The sequence below is a fragment of the Carcharodon carcharias genome, chromosome 9, assembly GCF_017639515.1.
Source record: "Carcharodon carcharias isolate sCarCar2 chromosome 9, sCarCar2.pri, whole genome shotgun sequence".
Taxonomy (NCBI): Eukaryota; Metazoa; Chordata; class Chondrichthyes; order Lamniformes; family Lamnidae; genus Carcharodon; species Carcharodon carcharias.
The window spans coordinates 69,750,932-69,774,661 of record NC_054475.1 but is presented as its reverse complement, the minus strand read 5'-3'; the positions used below and the strand labels follow the sequence as shown (position 1 = coordinate 69,774,661).

General features: G+C 42.3%; 1 protein-coding gene across 2 annotated transcripts in view; it reads left to right on the top strand.

Moving 5' to 3' along the window:
• The window catches only part of kdm5ba (lysine (K)-specific demethylase 5Ba), a 311,188-nt gene that overhangs the window by 186,246 nt on the left and 101,212 nt on the right, over nt 1–23,730 (top strand). For both annotated transcript variants that reach the window (XM_041195103.1, XM_041195104.1), the window contains 2 exons: nt 7,572–7,753; nt 23,151–23,275. In XM_041195103.1, coding sequence (XP_041051037.1) covers nt 7,572–7,753; nt 23,151–23,275 — 307 coding nt within the window. The remainder of the gene's footprint in view (nt 1–7,571; nt 7,754–23,150; nt 23,276–23,730) is intronic.

Below are 23,730 nucleotides of genomic sequence, written 5' to 3'. Positions count from 1 at the left end.
GACATGAAGACCCATGGTTATTGCAGAACCTTTCTTGCAAGCCTTCATTATTTCTTGAAGTATACTGTGTACTATGCTTTAGCTAGTTTTAGGGAGGCTATAAACTATCCCCACCAGTGACTCATTTCTTATCTCCACCCAAACTTGATCCTACATCTCAATCTTCCAAGCCAAGAACATTCCTGATTATTGATCTCATCTTTTATTAACAGAGCTACCCTACCTCCTTTTTCTTTCCTCCCCTCCTTCCGAAATATCAAATACACTCACACTGTAATCAGTCCCTCTGTCCCCCGCCGTGCACAGCTGGTACTCAGCCCCTGTCTTTCTCCCCTACCGCACACAATAATTAGCCCTCCCCCAACCCCACACACACACAACTCTGTTATCAGGCCCTCTTCTACCAGTCCCCTCCACTTGTGATCTAGTTGCTGGTACCCATGAAGCAGAGTCATCAGCCTGGATAGAGAGCCTTTATAACAGAAGCACAGTAAAATCTGAAGCCACCGTTCAATCTTCCTGGCTCCGCCTCAGGACTTCCCAGTTTTTCTCGCGCACAGTGATTGAATTACACTTACCAATCTCTGCTTGCAGCAAGTCAGTGCACAAATACATTGGGCCCACTCATCACTCACTGCTTAAAGTATTTTCTGAGGTTAAAGAGCATTTTGGACTCACTGTCCCATTCCTGTTTGGCAGGAAGCAGCCAGTGATTCCAGGGCTATCACACCAGAGTCTGCCTTCCACACTTGCCATTGTTGCTTCAGAGGACTCATGAACCCAAACACTATCTCTGCAGCCCCATCAGGGATTGCAGCTGACAGTTTGGGAACTCTCGCTCCAGAATTTCTCCCTTCACTGAACTTCAGCATTGGAGTGCTGCTTTGGGCTGCATTAGTGCGCTTCAGTTGGAGTTTGGCGAGAGAGGGAATTTTAAGGGTTAATTTCTATCTAAAGTCTATTCTTTAATTTAGCAACTAACTAAAAAGTTGCTCTTTGGGTTGTGAGATGGTGAGTTTTAGTCCAGCTTTAAAACAGGGGTTATACAGGATCTGCTTGCAGCTGCAGCTAGTAAATTAGTTAATTGGCTTAAATGGGTTTTCAGAAGCTAGGTTCAGACAGCATAAAAGCAAGCCATCTACAGTGCTGCTTTTGTCTGCTCTGAGTGTGCTGCTTTGGGCTGCATTAGAGTGCTTCAGTTGGAGTTTTGTGAGAGAGGGAATTCCCTGAAGAGGGAAATAGATCTTATCATTTTCTACCTTTCCTCAGTAAGAAGAGTGGTGGCCTTGGTAAGTAGGACCTGGTAAGTATTTCTCCTGTCCTTTATATTCTATAAACTAGAAATAAAAGTAAAGGGAGTAATTTAAGGGTAAGTCATGGCAGAACATCTCGGCCAAGTGGAATGCTCCACTTGTGCAATGTTTGAAGTCAAGGACACTTTCAGTTGGATGGGTGGCCACATGTGCAGAAAGTGTCTCCAGCTGTAGCTATTCGAAATCCATGTTTTGGAACTGGATGTGTGCCTGGAGTCACTGTGGAGCATTTGCAAGACTGAGACCTTTGTGGATACCATATATGGTGAGGTGGTCACACGCAGGTACAGAGTACACAGGCAGAAAGGGGGTGGGTGCCCACCAGACAGAGTAAAAGCACTAGGCAGGTAGTGCATGAGTTCCCTGGGTCCATCTTCCTCTCCGAACAGATTTTCTATTTTGGATACTGCTGGGGGAGATGGTTTCTCAGGGGAATGCAGCAAGAACCAAGTCTCTGGCACCACAAGTGGCGCAGCTGCACAGAGTGGGGGCAAAGAGTGGGAGAGCAATAGTGATAGGGCATTCTATCATAAGAGGAATAGGTAGACATTTCAGCGGCTGCAGATGTGACAGCAGGATGGTGTGTAGCCTTCCTGGTGCCCAGGTCAAGGATGTCACTGAGCAGCTGCAGGACATTCTGAAGGGGGAAGGTAAACAGCCAAAAGTTGTGGTCCATATCTGTACCAACAACATGGGTAAAAAGAGGGATGAGGTCATGAATGCTGAATATAGGGAGTGAGGAAATAAATTAAAAAGCAGGATCTCAAAGCTAGTAATCTCAGTGCCACATGCTAGCAAGATCAGGAATAGGAGAATAAGCCAGCTGAATGTGGCTGGAGAGGTGGTGTAGGAGGGAGGGATTTAGATTCCTGAGGCATTGGAACCGATTCTGGGGAAGATGGGACCTCTACAAGCTTGGACAGGTTGCACTCCAGCAGGACCGGGACCAATATCCTCGCAGGGGTATGCACTAGTATTGTTGGTTAACCGAGGTTGGCAGGGAGGGTGGGAACCTGAGCGGGAAGACCAAGAGAGGGAAGTAAAGATAGGAATGAAAGACAGAAAAGTAGAAAGCAAAAGTGGAAGGCAGAGGAAACAAGGGCTAGCAGCAAATATGGCCTTGGTACAAAAAATTAATGTTAAAAAGACAAGTCTAAAGGCACTGTATCTGAATGCACAGAGCATTCGCAGTAAGGTAGATGAATTAACAGCGCAAATAGATATAAATGGGTACGAAATGATTGCGATTACGGAGACATGGTTGCAGGGTGACCAAGGCTAGGAACTGAATATCCAAGGGTACCCAATATTTTGGATGGACAGGCAAAAAGGAAAAGGAGGTGGAGTGGCATTGTTAGTTAAGGATGAAATCAGTGCAATAGTGAGAGAGGATGTTGGCTCAGAAAATCTAGATGTAAATTAATCTGGGTGGAGTTAAGAAGCAACAGGGGGCAGAAAACATTAGTGGGGGTTCTCTATAGGCCACCAAACAGCAGTAATAAGTTAGGGGATAGCATTCAATAGGAAATTAGTGATGCATGTAACTAGGGTGCTACAGTAATCATGGGTGACTTTAATCTACATATAGACTGGGCAAACCAAATTAGCAATAATACTGTGGTGGATGGAATTCCTGGAGTATGTACAAGATGTTTCTTTAGACCAGTATGTCGAGGAACCGATTGGGGAACAGGCTATCCTAGATTTGGTATTTTGCAATAAGAAGGGTTTAATTAATAACCTTGTTGTGCGGGTTCCTTTAGGAAACAGTGACCATAACATGATAGCATTCTTCATTAGGATGAAAAGTGAAATTGTCCAATATGAAACTAAGGTCCTAAATCTTAACAAAGGAAACTACAAAGATGAGTTGGCGAAGATAAATAGGGGAACTTCATTAAAAGGAGGATAGACATTGGCTAAGATTTAAGGAACAAATGTATACATTGCAACAATTAGACGTTCCTTTCTGACGCAAAAACACAACAGGAAAAGCAGCCAACCATGGCTAACAAAGGAAATTAAGGATAGAAATAGATCCAAAGAGGCATCATATAAAGTTGCTACAAAAGGTAGCAAGCCTAAAGATTGGGAGCAGTTTAGAATTCAGCAAAGGAGGACCAAGAGATTTATTAAAAGGGGAAAAATAGAGCATGAGAATAAAAGCAGACTGTAAAAGCTTCTATAATTATGTAAAAAGCGAAAGATTAGTGAAGACAAATGTAGGTCCCTTACAGTCTGAAACAGGAGAATTTATGATGGAGAACAAGGAAATGGCAGAGCAATTAAACAATTACTTTAGTTCTGGCTTCATGGAGGAAGGCTCAAATAACTTCCCAGAAATACTGGGGAACTAAGGGTCTATGAGAAGGAGGAATTGAAGGGAATTAATATTACTAAACAATAGGCTGGAGAAATTAATGGGACTGAAAGCTGATAAATCCCCAGGGCCTGATAATCTGCATCCCAGGGTACTGAAGCAGGTGGCCATGGAAATAACAGATGCGTTGGTCATCATCTTCCAAAATTCTGTAGATTTGGGAACAATCCCAGCAGATTAGAGGGTGGCAAATGTAACCCCGCTATTTAAAAAAGGAGGGAGGGAGAAAACAGTGAATTGCAGACCCGTTAGACAACATCAGTAGTAGGAAAAATGCTCGAGTCTAATACAAAGGATGTGATAACAGGACACTTAGAAAATATCAACAGGATTAGACAAAGTCAACATAGATTTATGTAAGGGAAATCATGTTTAACAAACTTACTGGAGTTTTTTGAGGACGTAACCAGCAGAATAGATAAAGGAGAACCAGTGGATGTGGTGTATTTGGATTTTCAGAAAGCTTTTGATAAGTCCCATATAAGAGGGATTGGTGGTAATATATTGGTATGGATTGAGAATTGGTTAACAATCAGGAAATAGTAGGAATAAGCAAGTCTTTTTTGGTGTGACAGGCAGAAACTATTGGGGTACTGCAGGGATCAGTGCTTGGGCCCCATCTATTCACAATATATTTCAATGATTTGAATGAGGGAACCAAATGTAATATTTCCAAGTTTGCTGATGACACGAAACTTGGTGGGAATGTAAGCTATGAGTGTGATAAGAGGCTGCAAGGCGATTTAGGTATGTTGAGTGAGTGGGCAAATACATGGCAGATGCAGTGTAACGGGGATAAGTGTGAAGTTATCCAGTTCAGTAGAAAAAACAGAATGGCAGAGTATGATTTAAATGGTGAAAGATTGAGAAATGTTTATGTATAAAGGGTCCTGGGTGTCCTTGTACACCAATCACTGAAAGCAAGCATGCAGCTGCAACAAGCAGTTAAGAAGACAAAAGGTGTGTTGGCCACTTTTGCTAACGAATTTGAATACGGGAGCAAGAGTTTCTTACTCCAGCTGTACAGTGCCTTGGTGAGATCACACCTGTAGTATTATGTGCAGTTTTGGTGTCCTTACCTAAGAAAGGATATACTTGCCATAGAGGGAGTATAGTGAAGATTCACCAGACTAATCCCTGGGGTGGCAGGATTGTTGTATGAGGAGAGATTGAATAAGAGGAGATCTCATTGAAACTTATAAGATTCTGACAAAGGTGGACAGACTGGATGCAGAGATGATGTTTCCTCTGGCTTGGGGTGGTCTAGAGCAAGGGGTCACAGTCTGAGGATACATTTAGGACTGAGATGAGGAGAAATGTCTTCACTCAGGGTGGTGAACCTATGGCATTCTCTACCATAAAGGTTGTGGAGGCCAAGTCACAGAGTATATTTAAGAAGGAAATAGATTTATGGACTCTAAAGGGATATGGGAGAGCACGGGAGTACGGCATTGAGATAGAGAGTAAACTGTGATCATACTGAATGGCAGAGCAGGATCAAAAGGCTGAATGACCTACTGCTTCTCTTATTTTCTATATTTCTACCTTAATTTCCTCCTCTATAAAAATACATCTCTTCGACAAGCTTTTGGTCACCTCTCTTTTCCTCTGTTTATGTAGCAGTGGCTGATTCGTGTTTGCCCTTTTAAGTGTGTTTGGGAGGCTTTTTAATGTTAAAAGTGCTTTTCAAATGTTAAGTTGGTGCATTTTTATACGGGAAAACCAAGAATTCCCCAAGACTCCTTAGACAGCACCTTTGAGATCCACGACCACTACCATCTAGAAGGACATGGGCAGCAGATAGATGGGAACACCACCACCTGGAAGTTCCCCTCCAAGTCACTCAACATCCTGACTTGGAAATATATTGCCGTTCCTTCACTGTCACTGGGTCAAAATCCTGGAACTTCCTCCTTAACAGCACTGTGGTTGTACCTATACCACGTGGACTGAGGCGTTTCAAGAAGGCGGCTCACCACCATCTTCTCGAGGGCAATTAGGGATGGGCAATAAATGCTGACCCAGCCAGCGAAGCCCACATCCTGTCAATGAATGAAAAAAGGCTGAAAAAGAGACCATTGCAACTGATACTTTGGCTATGATTAGATAGATTTGCATGGAACCAGATCAGAGCAGTCCCACTCAGTCTGACAATGGAGGAACTTTGGAGGGGAATGGTGTGGCCAACTATGTGAAAGGCTGTAGAGGGATCAAGAAGGATGAGGAAGGATAATTTACTACTTGCAGTCACATAGGGTGTCATTTATGACTTTTGATAAGAGTTGTTTCTGTACTGTAGCAGAGGAGGAGGCCTGATTAGAGGGATTCAGAAATTGAAGTTCCAGATAGGATTGGCATGAATGGGCATGGATTTGGGAAGTGACAACACTTTCAAGGACTGCCTAGCGGAAAGGGAGGTTGAAGATAGGTGGTAGTTTGGAAGGGTGGTGAGGTTGAAGGTTGTTTTTTTTTGAGGAGAGAGGTGATGATGGCATATTTAAAAGGAAACTGGGGCAACACCTGAAGTGAGAATTGTTTACAATATCAGCTAACATGGGGACCAGGAGGGGAAGTTGGATGGCCACCCTTTTAGATTCACTAGGGTCGAGGTAACAGGAGGTGCATCTCATGAACAATATGAGCACAAGAAGGTTTGAAGAGAGAGGGGAGAGAAACTAGAGGAAGATGTGTTTTCAAGGCTAGGACTGGGGGAGCTTTTTAGCAAGTTTGGCCAGGTGGACTAGTGGGTTGACATAGAAAGTGTTAAGCAGGACATGTTACCAGTGGAAGGAGATTTAGCTGGTCCACATTACCAGTAGGAGGGATTCAGCATTACTCTCTTTTGACTTTGCACTGACACCAAGGGTGTTTGGTAAGTGTTTGTAGTAGCAGCCTTTCTCATTGAATTATTTATGTACTTGCCCTTCTCAAGGTAACTGGGTGATCAGAACCTCCTTCCAACATCAGTATGAACATCTGCCCAAATAGATGGTAAGCATCAGAGCTTCAGTATAAGTCCCAGCTGAGACCTGTACAGGTCTGCAATTTTGCCTACTTTATCTTCATAAGGACATTGATTTGGTGGAGAGGTTTCAGAGCGAAGCAACCAGATATCTGATGGGACCTTTTAAAAGTCTCAAAGGCTGAAATTGCTTTCATGGTTAGAGAAAAGTTGGTGATACACTTGATCCATACCTTGGAAATTAAGAGGCACCAATGACATGAGCCCCAGCAGGCTATACGATTAAGACTGGGAAATATGAAGATAAAAACAATCAACCGTAGATAAGGCTAGTGATTAGAAGTAAATCTTGTCCTTAGAGTATTTATAAAACAAGTTCCCAATAAAACAGTGGAGCTTAATTTTGAAAAATCCTTTCAAAAAATAATTAGTTAAGTATTTGGGACTAGTTTAGAATGACTATCTAGAAATTAGAAATGTAGCCCTTTATAAAATAAACCTGGCATATTGGGGGTTAACGTTATAATACTTGTCATATTTTTAAAATGCTTGGAGATCTTCTGATCTCAACCTGCTTATCGGCAGGTAACATACCTGCAAACGCCACTGTTTCATTTTCTGATGTACTGTGCTTCGTTGGATACTGTGATTTGATGAATTAGTTTATAGACAGAATTGTGAATGGGGACATTCTGGTGGAATGTTTCATTGCTTTGCTTGTCTATATAAAGCTCTTTTCACAACATTCTTATTTTAAGGATAATTCTGGATTTTTGCATAAAATCTGAACTCTTGACATGGGTCTTTTCTGCTGAACTGTTAACAGACCTGAACACTGCATAAATAACTGAAGGTCAGATTAAACCTGAATATAAATTTTCATTGAAAATAAATTAATCTATTTTCCTCATTCTAGGGAGTAATTGATTCTGTGAGGGAGAAATTCGAGTTATTGCCTGATGATGAGCGACAGTGTGCAAAGTGCAAGACTACTTGTTTCTTGTCTGCAATCTCATGCCTTTGTAAGTCCAACCAGCTGGTTTGTCTGTACCATGCTAAGGAACTGTGCTCATGTCCACCACACAGATGTCATCTCAGGTAAACAATGCAAGCACTTTCCTGTCTCGAATGAACTGTTTGATCAACCAGTAAGGAGGAAGCCTTGGCAGTTAATAAAGTCTGGGGAAGTTAAATTGAGTTAAATATGATATTGGTCTGATTGAGGCAGGCCAGGCAGAAATGCTTCATTGAGGCCATATACATCTAAGCGAGGCTAGAGCTAAAAAAGGAGTTTCTAGAAGTTGGCACCTTATTTCGTTATCCAAAAGGTGCTACATTTTGGGCTTCCTTCTGCCACATTTTTTGCTCGCTCCCCCTCGCGCGTCCCTTTCGCTCGCTCATTCCCCGGCGCGCAGTCCCTTTCGCTTGCTCCCCCCCGTGCCGCCTCGCAGACCGTGGGCTGCCAGTTATCCAAGCTTATTCTAGACTTTGTAAAGTTTATTTAAGGCATTCCTGCCAAATATATGTATTTAATAATGATAGAATACATAGCAGTATCACGACATACATATCTAAAGGTAGTCAAGTTTGTAACAGAAAATGGCCAATGGTTTGCAATTACAAATTACATTAGTAGCATACCTTCCTGCTGGAAAGAGTTAGCAAATACTGCAGAGGTGACTTCGCTGGCTCAGACAGGGATTTTTCTCTCTGATGAGGTAGCTGGAGTCAGAAGGCCAATAGTAAAGCTACACTTCTGTTCTGTTGAAGGGTCATGAGGCCTCGAAGCGTCAACTCTTTTCTTCTCCGCCGATGCTGCCAGACCTGCTGAGTTTTTCCAGGTAATTCTGTTTTTGTTTTGGATTTCCAGCATCTGCAGTTTTTTGTTTTGTCATTCCACAAATATCCCCATCCTCAATGATGGGGGAGCCCAGCACATCAGTGCAAAAGACAAGACCAAAGCATTTGCAACAATCTACAGCCAGAAGTGTGGAGTGGATCTCAGCCTCCTCTGTGGTCCCCAGCATCACAGATGCCAGTCTTCAGCCAATTCAGTTCACTCCACGTGATATCAAGAAACGGCTGAAGGCAGTGGATATTGAAAAGGCTGTGGGCCCTGAAAAAATTCCAGCAATAGTGCTGAAGAATTGTGCTCCAGAACTAGCTGCACCCTTAGCCAGTGTTCCCACACAGCTACAACATTGGCATCTTCCCAGCAATGTGGAAAATTACCCAGGTATGACCAGTATAGAAAAAACATGACAAATCCAACCCGGCTAGTTACCGCCCCATCAGTCTCCTCTCGATCATTAGCAAAGTGATGGAATTGGTTGTAAATAGCACTATCAAGTGGCAGTTATTCAGAAACAACTGCTCACTGATGCTCAGTTTAGGTTCCGCCAGTGCTACTCAGCTCTTGACCTCATAGCCTTAGTCCAAATATGGACAAAAGAGCTGAACATTGTACTCCATCTGCCATGATTTTGCCCATTCATTTATCCTGTCCAAATTCCCTTGAAACCTCCTTGCATCCTCCTCACAACATACGTTCCCACTTAGTTTTGTGTCATCAACAAAAGAGGTGAGGTGGGAATCAAGGCAGCATTTGACCAAGTGTGGCATTAAGGAGCCCTAGCAAAACTGGAATCAGTGGAAATTGGGGAAAATGCTCCACTGGTTGGAATCATACCTCGCTCACTAGCTCATCTACCATAGTTCCAAAGGAACTATGGTCTCTCCATTAGCGAGAGAGACATTTTGGCTACTCGTAGCTTGAGATGCGCCATTCCACAAGCGCGGTGCATGGCAAGGAGGCAAGGCGTCTGATCATTGCACAATGTTCTGCACTATTCGCGATTCCTCAGATACTGAAGTAGTCCCTGCCCATATGCATCAAGATTTGGATAACATTCAGGCTTGGGCTGACAAGTGACAAGTAACATTTGCACCATATAAGTGCGAGGCAATGACCATCTCCAATAAGAGAGAATTCAACCATCTCCCCATGATATTCGCTGGCATTATCATCATTGAATCTCCCACTTTCAATATACTGGGGGTTGCCATTGACCAGAAACTGAACTGGACCAGCCATATAAATACTGTGGCAGGTCAGAGGCTCGGAATTCTGTGGCGAGTAACTCACCTCTTGATTCCCCAATGCCTGTCCATCATCTACAAGGCGCAAGTCAGGAGTGTGATGGAATTAATCTCCACTTGTCTGGATGAGTGCAGCCCCCTCAACACTCAAGAAGCTCAACACCATCCAAGGCAAAGCAGCCAGCTTGATTGGCACACCATCCACCATCTCCAACATCCACTCCCTCCACCGCCGCCGCACAATGGCAGCAGTTTGTACCATCTATAAAATGCATTGCAGCAACTCTCTTAAGGTTCCTTTGGCAGCACCTTCCAAACTCTCAAACTCTACCACCTAGAAGGACAAGGGCAGCAAATGCATGGAAACATCAATAGCTGCAAGTTCCCCTCCAAGCAACACACCTTCTTGACTTGGAACTATATCGCTGTTCCTTTGCTGTCATTGGGTCAAAATTCTGGAACTCTGTTCCAGACAGCACTGTGGGTGTACCTACACCACAAGGACTGCACCGGTCAAGAAGGCAGCTCACCACCACCTTCTCGAGGGCAATTGACAATGGGCGATATAAATTCTGGCATAGCCAGTGATGCCCATGCCCTCTGAAAGTATAAGAAAATCTTACTATCGAGGGAATACAACAGAGGTTGGGATGGCAGGATTGTCTCACGAGGAGAGATTAAGGAAACTGGGCCTGTATTCTCTAGCGTTTCAAAGAATGAACCATGATCTCATTGAAACTTACAAAATTCTTGCAGGACGTGACAGAGTAGATGTAGATAGGATGTTTCCCCTGGTAGGTGAGTGTTGAATCAGGGAACAGAGTCTCAGAATAAGGAGGCAGGCCCTTTAGACTGAAATAAGGTGGAATTTCTTTGCTCAGAGGGTGCTGAATCTTTGGAATCCTCTACCCAGAGGGCTGTGGAAGCTCAGTCATTGAGCATGTTCAAGACAGAAGTCGATAGATTTCTGGGTACGACTGAGAAGAGATATGGAAATAGCACAGGAAAGTAGCATTGAGGTAGATGATAGCCATGATCTTAACTGAATGGTGGAACAGGCTCAACAGACTGATGGCCTACCCCTGCTCCTATGTCCTAACATGAATTGTATGATCAAACCTTCCTTTGTATAATCTTGTTAAAAGAACATCTGAAAAAGGATACTATGTTATTCCAGTGATGGAGACATCAAATAACTACCTATCTTGTGGCCAGTAGCTGGGAATCATGGTGCTTTATTTTTCAAACAACTTTCTTTCTGTCAGATTTTATGAAGATCATCATCTCTTAAAATACCTCCAAATTTAAAGGTCAGCTTGTACATGTAACATGCATCACAGAAACATTCATGACATTCAGGATACCATGTAACAAAATGAAATGAACTAAACTTTAATCATATGTATCCCAATGCAATCATCTAAATGGAAATGCTATTAAAAGGATGACTAGACATGCCACTTCAAAAGGGAGATAAACAGAAACAGTCTGAAGTTCACTTGTTGTACCTGCTGTTCCGGATAATGGTCACAACAACCATTGCTTTGGTTTTGCTAGTCTTGTATCTTGCCAATCCTTTGTGACATATCCGTATCATTTTTCAGAGTTATTGGCTATACTCTGATCACACAGTTTCCTCATCAGAATGTTTGTTTCAAAAAATTTCAGTTGGTGAGACACCTCTCTGCCTTTTACAAATCCATGCTGGCTCTCCTTAATTGACTCAAACCTCTCCAAGTGCCTGTAAATTTTTTTTCCCTGATTACTGTTTCTAAAACCATGCCTGAATTGATGTTAAACTGACCGGTCTGCAACCACAGACCTGTCTGCAGCCACAAGGGATGTCCTAAAAAAAATTCTGAGTGTCACAGGGCAAAATTAATTACTTGGACAAATACAGATTGATTGAGGAAAGCCTTGTGAATTTGTTAATGACAGTTTGTACTTAACTAACATGCTTGAATTTTTTGAAGATATAATGGAGAGGGTTGATGAGGGTAATGGACTTCCAAAAGGCATTTGAGTAAGTGCTTGTCAGCAAAGTTGAAGCCTATGTAATAAAGGTTGGATATATACATATGTATACTTATCATAGATTGACTGAGTGACAGGAAACAGAGGAGTAGCGATCAGTTGTTTTAGGACTGGAGGAAGGTATATAGTGGGGTTCCTCAGGATTAGGATCCCTGCTTTTGTTAATATCTATTATTGACCTAGACTTGGGTGTACAGGGCACAATTTCAAAATTTGCAGATGACACAGAATTTAGTAGTATTGTGAACTTTGAGGTTGACACAGATAAACTTCAAGAGTATATAGGCTATTGTAATGGACAGACAAGTGTTAGCTGAAATTTAATGCAGGGAAGTGTGAAGTGATTCATTTTGTAGAAAGAATGAGGAGAAGCAATATGAAATAAAGGGTATAATTATAGAGGGGGTGCAGAAGCAGAAAGCTCTGTGAATGCACAAATCATTGAAGGTTGCACAACCGTAGAACTGGTCTGGTGGCACCTGGAGTACCATGGCCTCTTGAGGGATATACTTGCATTGCAAGCAGTTCAATGAATGTTCACTAATCTGATTCCAGGTATGAAGGTGTTGTCTTTTGAGGAATGGCTGAGCAGTTGACCCATATTCATTGGAGTTTAAAAGAATAAGAGGTGATCTTATTGAAACATATCAGATTCTGAGGGGCTTGATAGGGTAGAAGCTGAGAGGATGTTTTGCCTCATGGGGGAATCAAGAGCTTGGGGGCACAGTTTCAAAATAAGGGGTCTCCCATTTAAAACTGAGATGAGAAGGAATTTATTTTCTCACGGGGTCATTAGTGTTTGGAATTCTCATCCCCAAAGAGCAGTGGAGACTGGTCATTGAATATATTCAAGGCTAATTTTTGATCTACAATGGAGTCGAGGGTTATGGGGCACAGGCAGGAGAGTGGAGTTAAGGCCACAGTCCAACCAGCCACAATCTTGTGGATCAGGCTCAAGGGGCAAAATAGCCTACTCCTCCTATTTCTTATGATCTTAAGGTGGCAAAACAAGTTGAGAGGTGGTTAATATAGTACACAGGACCCTGCGTTTTATAAGTAGGGCATAAAGTATAAAAGGAAGGAAAAATACATGTTGTCGAAGCTTTTTCTCTTGTGCTCATCAGGACAAATCGTAGGAATACTCCAAATGTAAAAGGAACAACGATTTATATTTCATGAGAAGAGAGTGCTGATTAGTTGGCAAGTGGACTCTGTTAGAGGTGTTGCCATGGCAAATGCAACAGTTAACTGATGACTGACAGTTAACTGCCAAGCTTTGTCTAAATTCAAACCAGGCAGATTGACTCTGATTGGTCAAGGCATTTCCCTGGGGAATAAACCAGAGAATGGCTGTCACCTATTTTGTTTACATGAAACAGGCGCAAAGAACAGGGCTCTTTGTATTAATATATATAACTTCTAGCATGCGTAAGTGCACCATACTGCAAGTCTGACTCATAATTTTGAATTGGTTGTCAGCATAATCCTTAGCACGCCTAGGATTGTTTAGCAAATGTTGTCCAATCGCAGAACCACATCTAATGTTGGATACAGTGTTTTAAATCTTGCAAGCACAGCCTGGTTGGGTATGGTTGGTACATTGCCTGTTGCAAACAGCCAAAGAGACATGCTCTTTGATACAATCTGCCAGTCTTTGGGATGTACAGCCTACGCACCTAGCATCACACGGCACTGAAATTCATATACCACATTTGTGTGATAGGCAGAACGCCTTCTTGGCTTGACATCCTGTTAGTGGCAAATACCAGTTGTGTTACTACTGCATAGTAGCAGCGTGAAATGGATAGCTCCATCTGAGCCCACTTGCTAACCAATCAGCGCACTTTTCTCATGATTTATAAATTGTTGTTCCCTTTACATTTGGTATTCTTGTGCATTGTCCTGATGAGTGCATGATGTTGTTTTTCAGCAAATTCAAGTTCTGTACTTCTATATGCTGGTGTTCACCCCCACTACCACCTGAGTTTAAACCCTCCCCACCACAATAGTGAACCTCCCCATGAGGACATTGATCCCAGTCCTGTTGAGGTGCAACCCACCCCTTTTGAATAGTTACCTTCTGTCCCAGGACTGGTAACAAAGCCCAGGAGTCTGACCACCCCCCACCTTACACCATGCCTCAAACCACGTATTGATCCATTTCAACTCTTACTAGGGCATGGCACTGGGAGTAATGCAGAAATTACTGCCTTTAAGGTCTCACTTTTTAACTTCCTCCCTAGTTTGCTGAATATGTGCTCGTAGGACCACAATATCTGCTCCCTCTATGCCATTGGTACTACTGCATACCACAACTTCAGGCTCACACTTTTCCCCTCATAGAATATTCTGCACCTTCTCCATGACACCCATTACCCTGTAACCAGGGCAGCAAGACACAATGACGGTTACAGAAATGCTAGTCTGTTGCCCAAACTATGGAATCTCCTCCCTGTGTATTCCCTTGCCCGTTGATGCAATGTTATGGACTGCACTCTTTCAAGGTGTCATTTCCCCCAGCAATCATAATATGATTGAATTTCACATTTAACTTGAGGGAGAGAAGTCTGGATCTAAGACTAGTGTTTTAAACTTAAATAAGGGCAATTATGATGGCATGAAGACAGAGCTGGCTAAAGTGAACTGGGAAATTAAGTTGAGGGATAGGTCAGTAGAGATACAGTGGCAGATGTTTCAGAATACTCACAAAAGATTCATTCCAGTGAGAAAGAAAGACTAAGGGAAGGACACGTCATTTTTAACTAAAGATAGTATCAAATTGAAAGAAAAAACATTTAATTCTACAAGGATGAGCGGCAGGTCAGAAGATTGGACAGAATATAAAGAATGGTGAAAAGATTAATAAGGAGAGAGAAATTAGAGTACAAGAGAAAGCTAGCTAGAAATTTAAAAGCAGATAGTAAGAGTTTCTACAGGTATTTAAAAAGGAAAAAAGTAAGTAAAGTGAGTGCTGGTCCTCTAGAGAGTGAGCCTGGGGAATTAATAATGGAAAATAAGGAAATGGCTAATGAATTGAACATATATTTTGTGCCTATCTTCATTGTAGAGCATACAAATACCATCTCAGAAATGATTGTGAATTAGGGGATGAGAGGGAGGAACTTAAAACAATTACAGTCACCAGGGAAAGGGTATTGAGAGAACTTTTAGAACGAAAAGCTGACCAGGTCCCCAGGTCCTGATGGACTTCATCCTAGGGTCTTAAAATAAGTGGCTGCTGAGAGAGTAAATGCTTTGGTTTTAATTTTCCAAATTTCCCTAGGTTCTGGAAAGGTTCCATCAGATTGGGAAAAAAGCAAATTAATCCTCTACTCAAGAAAGGTGGGAGACAGAAAGCAGGAAACTACAGCCCAGTTAGTTTAATATCTGTCACGGGGAAAATGTTGGAGTCTATTATTAAGGATGTTATAGTCAGGTGCTTAGAAAATCTCCGTGCAATCGGGCAGAGTCAACATGGGCTTGTGAAAAGGAAACCATGTTTAACTAATTTATTGGAGACCTTTGAGGAAGTAACCAGCAGCATGGATAAAGGGGTGTGGTGTACTTAGGTTTCCAGAAGGCATTTGACAAGGTGCCCCATCAAAGGTAACTACACAAAAAAAGAGCTCATGGTGTAAGGGATAACATATTAGCATAGATAGAGGATTGGTTAGCCAAAAGGAAACAGAGTAGGCATAAATGCATCATTTTCAGGTTGGCAAGATGTGACAAGTAGAGTGCCACGTGAGTGCTGGGGCTCAACTATTTACAATTTATATCAATGACTTGGATGAAGGGGCCGAATGTATGGTTGCTAAGTTTGCTGACGACAAAGATATGTAGGAAAGCAAGTTGTGAAGAGGACGTAACAATCCTGCAAAGGAATGTAGATAGGTTAAGTGAGTGCGCAAAAATTTGGCAGATGCAGTATCATTTGGGAAAATGTGAACTTGTCCACTTTAGCAGGAAGAATAGAAAAGTAGGAAAGAACATTATTTAAATTGAGAGCGATCGCAGAAGTCTGAGACATCTAGGTGTCCTGGTATGTGAATCTCAAAAAGTTAGCATTGCAGGTGCAGCAAGTGATTAGGAAGGTAAGTGGAATGTTGCTGTTTATTGCAAGGGGACGGGTAAGGATGTTTTACTAGGCATTGGTGAGACCACATCTAGAGTACTGTGTAGTGTTTTTGTCTCCCTATTTAAGGAAGGATATAAATGCATTAGAAGCAGTTCAGAGACCACAACTGATTTCCTGGGATGCGGTGTTATCTTATGAGGAAAGATTGGACAGGTTGGGCCTATATCCATTGGAGTTCAGAAGAATGAGAGGTCATCTTATTGAAACATTAATTTCAATGAGATCACGTGAGGGAATGACAGGGTGGATGCTGAACAAATATTTACCCTTTTGGGAGTGACTGGAACTAGAGTATACAATTTAAAATAAGGGGTCTCCCATTTAAGGCAGCAGATATGAGAAGAAATTTTTTCTCTCTCAGGGTTGTGAATCGTTGGAACTCTCCTCCAGAAAGCGGTAGAGGCAGGGTCATTGAATATTTTTAAGACAGAAGTAGATAGATTCTTGACTAACAAGGGAGTCAAAGGTTAGCAGGGGTAGGCAGGTGTGTGGAGTTGAGGTCATGATCAGACAGGTCATGATCTTGTTGAATGGTGGTTTAGGCTCAAGGGGCCGAATGGGCTACTCCTCCTCATTTGTCTGTTCGTGTGAGCTGAAGCAGGTGGAGACATTTCCTACACATGTGGTCCTGCCTGTCCCACATGCTGTCTGATTGTAAGCAATAGGTTTCAGCTGCCCATCCATGATACAAAGAAAAACAAAACCTTTGCTCCCAGTTTAGAATCTAGTTAATACTTTGATTGAAATTAATAGTTCAAACAATGTCTCAACACTCTTATGACTTCACTTACTATTATACATCTAGGACTATTTTTTAAAAAATTTCACAGCACCTAGTTTAGACCAATGCCCTGGTTTAGAGGGAGAAAGAGAGCAGAAAAAAAGCTACTCATGCAAGTCACTTAGCTGTAGGGGTAATATATTAGCTTGGAAAGTGGATTGGCTAACCAACAGAAAGCAGAGTGTCGGGATAGATGGGTCTTTTTCTGGATGGCAAGTTGTAACTAGTGGGGTGCTACAGGGCTCGGTCCTTGGGCCCCAACTATTTACAATCTATATTAATGACTTGGATTCAGGGATAGAAGGTACTATAGCTAAATTTGCAGAGGACACCAAAATAGATGGAATTTAAGTTGCAATGAAGAAATAAGAAATTTACAAATGGATATGGACAGGTTAGGTGAATGGGCCAAAATTTGGCAGATGGAGTTTAACGTGGATAAGTGTGAGGTTATCCATTTTGATCGGAAGAATAAAAAGATGACTTATTATTTAAATGGAGAGAAACTTCAGAATGCTTCAGTGCAGAGGGATCTGGGTGTCCTCGTGCGTGATTCGCTGAACGCTAGTATTCAGGCACAGCAGATAATAAGGAAGGCAAATGGAATTTTGGCATTTATTGCTAAAGGAATAGAGTATAAAAATAGGGAAGTGTTGTTGCAACTGTACAAGGCATTGGTGAGACTGCACCTGAAGTTCTATGCACAGTTTTGGTCCCCTTACTTGAGGAAGGATGTAGTTGCACTGTAGGTGGTTCAGAGGAGGTTCATTAGATTGATTCCAAAGATGCAAGGCTTGTCAGGAGAGATTGAGCAGTATATTGAGCCTATACTCGCTAGAGTTTAGAAGGATGAGAGGAGATCTAATTGAGGTATATAAGATGTTAAAGGGGATAGATAAAGTAGACGTGGAGCAGATGTTTCCCCTTCTGGGGCTTTCTAGAATGAGAGGCCATAGTTTTGGGCTAAGGGGTGGTAGATTTAAATCAGAGATGAGGAGGAATTACTTTTCTGAAAGGGTCATGAATCTGTGAAATTCACTACCTCAGAGTGCAGTGGATGCCGGGACGCTGAATAAATTTAAGGAGGAGATAGACAGATTTTTAATTAGTAATGGGTTGAAAAGTTATGGGGAGAGGGCGGGAAAATGGAGTTGAGGCCGAAATGAGATCAGCCATGATTGTAATGAATGGCGGGACAGGCTCGAGGGGCTGAATTGCTTATTCCTAGTTCTTATGTTCCTGTGATGTTATGCTTTTGATATTTTTCGACCACAGTCCCTCTGCTCCCACCATCCACTTTGGTCTCACTGTTCCTGGTCTTGGGCCTGCTTACCTGCCGCTTTTTTATCCACCCCTCCTAGTCTTGGGCCTGCTTTGCTGCCATTCTTTTATCCACTCTGGTCTCTCTGATTTGCAACTGCTCCTCCTGACGGGAAGAGCACTGGATTTCATCTTTGTGAATGTGTGCACATGCACACCTAAGGTTCATCAGCAGTGTGCAGAACAGGCAGCTTATGACTGCAATCAGTGTGCAGTGCTGATCTGAGTTAGGGGAGGCAGTGGCATAGTGGTAATGTCAGTGGACTAGTAATCCAAAGGCCCAAGCTAATCCTCTGGGAACACAGGTTCAAATTACACCACAGCAGCTGGTTGAAGTTAAATTCAATGAATTAATTAATCTGGAATTAAAAGCTAGTTCCAGTAACGGTGAGAATGAAACTATCCTCAATTATTGAAAAAACTCATCTGATTCACTGATGTTTTTAGGGAAGGAAATCTGTCTTCCTCCCTGGCCTGGCCTACATGTCACTCCAGACCCGTAGGAAAGTAATTAACTATTAAATCCCCCTGAAATGGCATAGCAAGCCACTCAGTCATACCAAACAGCTACAGAAAAGTCAAAAAGGAATAGACCACCTGGCATCGACATAGGCACTAGAAAGGACAGCAGCACACCCAGAACAAAAACAGAATTACCTGGAAAAACTCAGCAGGTCTGGCAGCATCGGCGGAGAAGAAAAGAGTTGAGGTTTCGAGTCCTCATGACTCTTCCACAGAACTTCCAAGAACAGTTCTGTGGAAGGGTCATGAGGACTCGAAACCTCAACTCTTTTCTTCTCCGCCGATGCTGCCAGACCTGCTGAGTTTTTCCAAGTAATTCTGTTTTTGTTTTGGATTTCCAGCATCTGCAGTTTTTTTGTTTTTTATAGCAGCACACCCAGCCCTGTCGATCCTGCAAAGTCCTCCTTACTAACATATGGGGGCTTGTGCCAAAATCCCACGGCCTAGCCAAGCAACAGCCTGACATGTCTGTAAGGTATGATTCCATGGGCATGACTATGTCCTGGACACAACCATCATCACCTCTGATTTTGCCCTGTCCCACCGGCTGGTGATGGCGCATATGGGAGGGAAGGAGTTCCCTGGGAGTCTTCAACATTTACTCCATGATATCTTATGGCATCAGGTCAAACGGGGGCAAGGAATGTTTCTGCTAGTTACCACCTACCATTGGCCTCAGCTGATGAATCAGCACTCCTCCATGTTGCCACCCTCACTCTATATATGAATGTGAATTAGGGGCAGAAGTAGTCCATTTGGCCCCTTTAGCCTGCTTTGCCATTTATTAAGATCATGGCTAATCTGTTTGTGTTTCAAATTCTACATTCTCATTTATTGCCGATAATCTTTGGTCCCCTTGCCTAACAAGTATCAATCTACCTTTGCCTTAAAAATATTCAATGACCCGCTTCCACCGCCTTCTGAGGCAGAAGTCCAAAGTCGCACAACCCTCAGAGAGAAAACATTTTTCCACATCTCCGTCCTAAAAGGGCAACTCTTAATTTTAAAACCGTGCCCCCTAGTTCTGGACTTGCCCACAAGAGCAACATCCTTTCCACTTCCATCTTGTCAAGACCATTCAGGATCTTTGGATACTTCAATCAAGTTGCACCTCACCCTTCGAAACTCCAGTGGAGTTACCATCCCGTCAGCCTACTGTAAATCATCAGCAAAGTGAAGGAAAAGCTGTCATCAACAGAGCTGTTAAACGGCATTTGCTCAGCAATAACCTGATCACAGACTCAATTTGGATTCTGCCAAGGCTGGTCAGCTCCTGTCCTCATTACAGTCTTGGTCCAAGCATGGACAAAAGAGCTGAACCCAAGAGAGTGAGTGCCCTTGACATCAAGGCAACATTTCACTAAGTGTGTCCTCAAAGAGCTTGGAGGTGTGACATTCAGTGAGGATGTAACTGATCCACTGTGACGGGACAGATAGGTAGTAGAATGGACAGACAAATGGCAGATGGAATTTAACACAGTGAAGAGTGAAGTTATGCATTTTGTTGATGTGGGGAGAGACAGTATGGTCTTAATGGCACTGTTCTAAAGACTGTGCAGGGACAGAAGGACCTAAGGGTTCACATCATAGATCTTTGAAGCAGGCAGGAAGTATTGAGAAAGTAATTGGCAAAGCATATGGGATCTTGGGCTTTATAAAGAGAGATATTGAGTACAAAAGCGGGGAAGTTATGCTGAAGCTTGGTAAAGCTCTGGTTAGGCCACAGCTAGAATATTGTCACTAGACTTCAGAAAGGATGTGAGGGTCCTTATGAGGCTGCAGAGGAGAGTTGCCAGAACGGTTCAAAGGATATGGGGTTTTAGCAACAAGAGAAGCTGGGGTTGTTCTCCTTGGAGCATAGGAGCTTGACTGGAGATTTGGCAGAGAGGTACAAGATTATGACAGATTTATATAAGATAGACAAAAGAAAGCTGTTCCCATTAGAGATGGTTCACATAGGGTACACAGATTTAAGGCTTTGGGCAAGAGATATAGGGGGTTGTGACTCCGAGAAAGTATAATAGTAAAAGAACAATGATTTCATAAGGAAATTGGATGGGCACTTTTGGGAAATAAACTTCTCGGCTTACTGGAATAGAGCAGGCAAATGGCGCTGGAGGGGATTGCTCACACAGAGAACCTGCATGGACTTGGTGGGCTGAATGGATAGCTCCTTCAGTGCAATAATGACACTGATTTTCTCTGACTCCCTTCAACTTTGCTTTCTTTTTGTTCTTCCTCCATTGACTTGGGAGCTTCCAGTTTTTGAGCATTTGAAATTAAAAAGGGACAAGGTTTGGATTGTAGTGAAGGGAGAGGGGAAAGAAGAAAGCGCATGCTTGATGCCACCTGTACCTGTCAAAAGATTTGAGAGGTGAGAGAGAAGTGCGATTAGAGGGGATTAGGTATGGAGATATCCTTATTTTCAAACACTTCAGCTGTGGCAGTGACTGTGGTGTCAGCAATTGCACTTAATGGCCATCACAGTCTCTTCCATGAGGCGTAGAAGATATAGGTGCACCTTCCTCTCTCCAGTTAGTTCCTGCAATCTCCAGTTGTGTGCTACCTTCTACAAAAAGGTGTCCTGCAATCTGTTTGGGTGTTGTGGCTGTCATGGTTGAATAGTTGCCATGTGTGTGAGCCGTGAGGTGTAGTTGTGAGGCATGGGACTGTACTAAGTGTAGGAGGGTGATGTATGCAACCCTCAACCTTCTGACTGAGTTCATGCAAACTACACTAACATTACATTTTACTATTTTGAACCTACAAACGTTGTCCAATTCTGCACGTGGGGAAGGACTGCTTCAATATCTGAAGAATTGTGAATAGTAGCGAACACTGCAAATTTCCCCACTTTTAACTTTGCAATGCAAGAAATTAATGAAGCAATTGAAGATGATTGGGCCTAGGCAATACCCCTGACGAATTCCCGCAGCTGAGATGATTCGCCTCCAACAACCAAAACTATCTTTCTTTCTGGGGATGACTCCAGACAGTGGAGAGTTTAGCCTTGATTCCCATTTAATTTCTGATTTACTCAAGCTCCTAGGTATCATGCTCAGTCAAATGCTGTCAAGGTCAGGCACTCTCACCTCTCATATTCTTCAAGGGCTGGATTTTCTTGCCCCAATACCGGCAGGCATTGCCGTGGGCACGACAGGAAAATTTGGAGGCATTAAAAGTGAACGGTGTCAGGGACCGGGAAACCCCATCCCAAGTTGCAATCTGGAAAATTGGAATACATCTTGCATTCTTCTCTTCTGGCTGTATTATTTAAATATGCTGTTGGCCTTGTTTATTGCTGCTCTATATTGATTGGAGGCTCGGTGCCATGTTTACCAGGACTCCAGTCACTTTTTTTCATGGCTATTTCAGTACTATGTACAGAGAATAACTATCCCCTATTTTCCCTTCCAGCATGCTGTAATTTGTACTGGGCTTCACTATATTTCATAAGCCATTGTTCTCACTAACAAATTTTGTCCAACTCATTCTTTAATTTCGGAACCGCCTCTTCTGACTTCACAGCCTCCTAGTTGTATCAACTGCAAATTTCAGAATCCAGGTCATTTATGCAAATTTTATACTGGTTCCAACACCAACTTTTGAGTCACTCCCATCTCAAAAAGCCCCTTAACGTATACTCTTTTTTTTTATCCATCAGCCACTGCCTTATCCATGCCTAAGGCTTACCTTGAATTGCTGCAATTTTGAATTTAACCATAACTTTCCATGTGGAACTTAGCACCTTGGCTTCTAAAAGACTTTTAACAACCTGTCAGTATGGTCTTCTGCCATCCACTTGATATGTTATCAGCTCAAAGAAGTTGATTGGTCAGCAGGATCTCCCCCTCCTGAATCCATTTTGACTGCTGTTCACTTAGTTACTTGAGAAGTATGTATGTACTCAGCATTTACGTATTCTTTGTGCAGTTTGTGTACCCATCACCCACCTACTCCCTGCGCAGTGTATATGCCTAGAACCCATCTAGTCCCTGCATAGTGTTCTGGCTTTACTTAGTTGTTTTCCAAAGCTAAAAAATTGTTGAAAATAAATGGTAAGAGCTCTATATGCTGCAGTGGAGAGGAGTTACATTCTTGTAATGCTTCTGATAAGCGTCTGAGCTTACTATATATCTGTCTTTGGTCCTGCTAATGCAAACACTAATGGTAATATAATAGGTTCAATTGCATGTTTTTGAAGTGGTGTTCTACTGGTTTGTGGCTAAAACATAAAGAGCAAGGTCATGTGAAAAGTTATTTTTATTGGCCTTATTTGTGCTACCTTTTGAGTGATAATGTAAGACTATATATATTTAATATAAACAAATTATAAACATGTTGTTGTGGTTAAATAATTGATGCTTGTAGTATTGTAGCAATAGACCAGCTGTCATAGATTTGAGATGGCTTAAATAAAAAATTTCACCAACAGACTAAAACCATGAACCAACACTGAGACACATGAGAGACACAGAGATGAGACACATATAGCTGCTGAAGATGCATTCTGTGCATTCATTTACATTTCTGAAAATTCATTGTTTATGATGAAATATTTTGACTTCCTTTCTTGTTCTTACCTATCCCTTCCCATCCAGGTATCGCTATGCATTGGATGATCTCTATCCGATTCTGAATGCATTAAAATTGCATGTAGCAATATATGATGAGTGGTCTTCCAAAGTGACTGACTCCCTGGAAGCAAAAGATGATGAGAAGAAAAGTAAGTATTAGAAATTCTGCTGTGTGGCTCCAAAAGACTTGCACCATTGACTGGCAAGATATTAAATTCAGAATTCGTTATCTCAACAAATTTGATGAAGCAGCAAGTGGAAATTAAGCTATTTCCTAGCAGAAATAGAGAAAATACTTGAGAAACTGTTGCCCAAGGCCACTAGACTGCCTAAAATGTAAATGCTGTGTGGGATGCCTGGGAGCACTTTCAGTTATACTGCAGGAATTGGGAAAGGAAGGGGTGAAAAATTGCTCTCGCTTTGTAAGAAAGAATGGGAAGGAAAATAGAACCGTGGCATGATTAAAACACAGAAGGAGGCCACTCAGCCTGCCTGTCTTTGCTGACCCTCAATTCACATAGGGCCACTCCCCTGCCTTTTTCCCATATCCTTGCATTTTTTTCCTTTTCATTTCATGATCCAGTTCTCTTTTGAAAGCATCAAT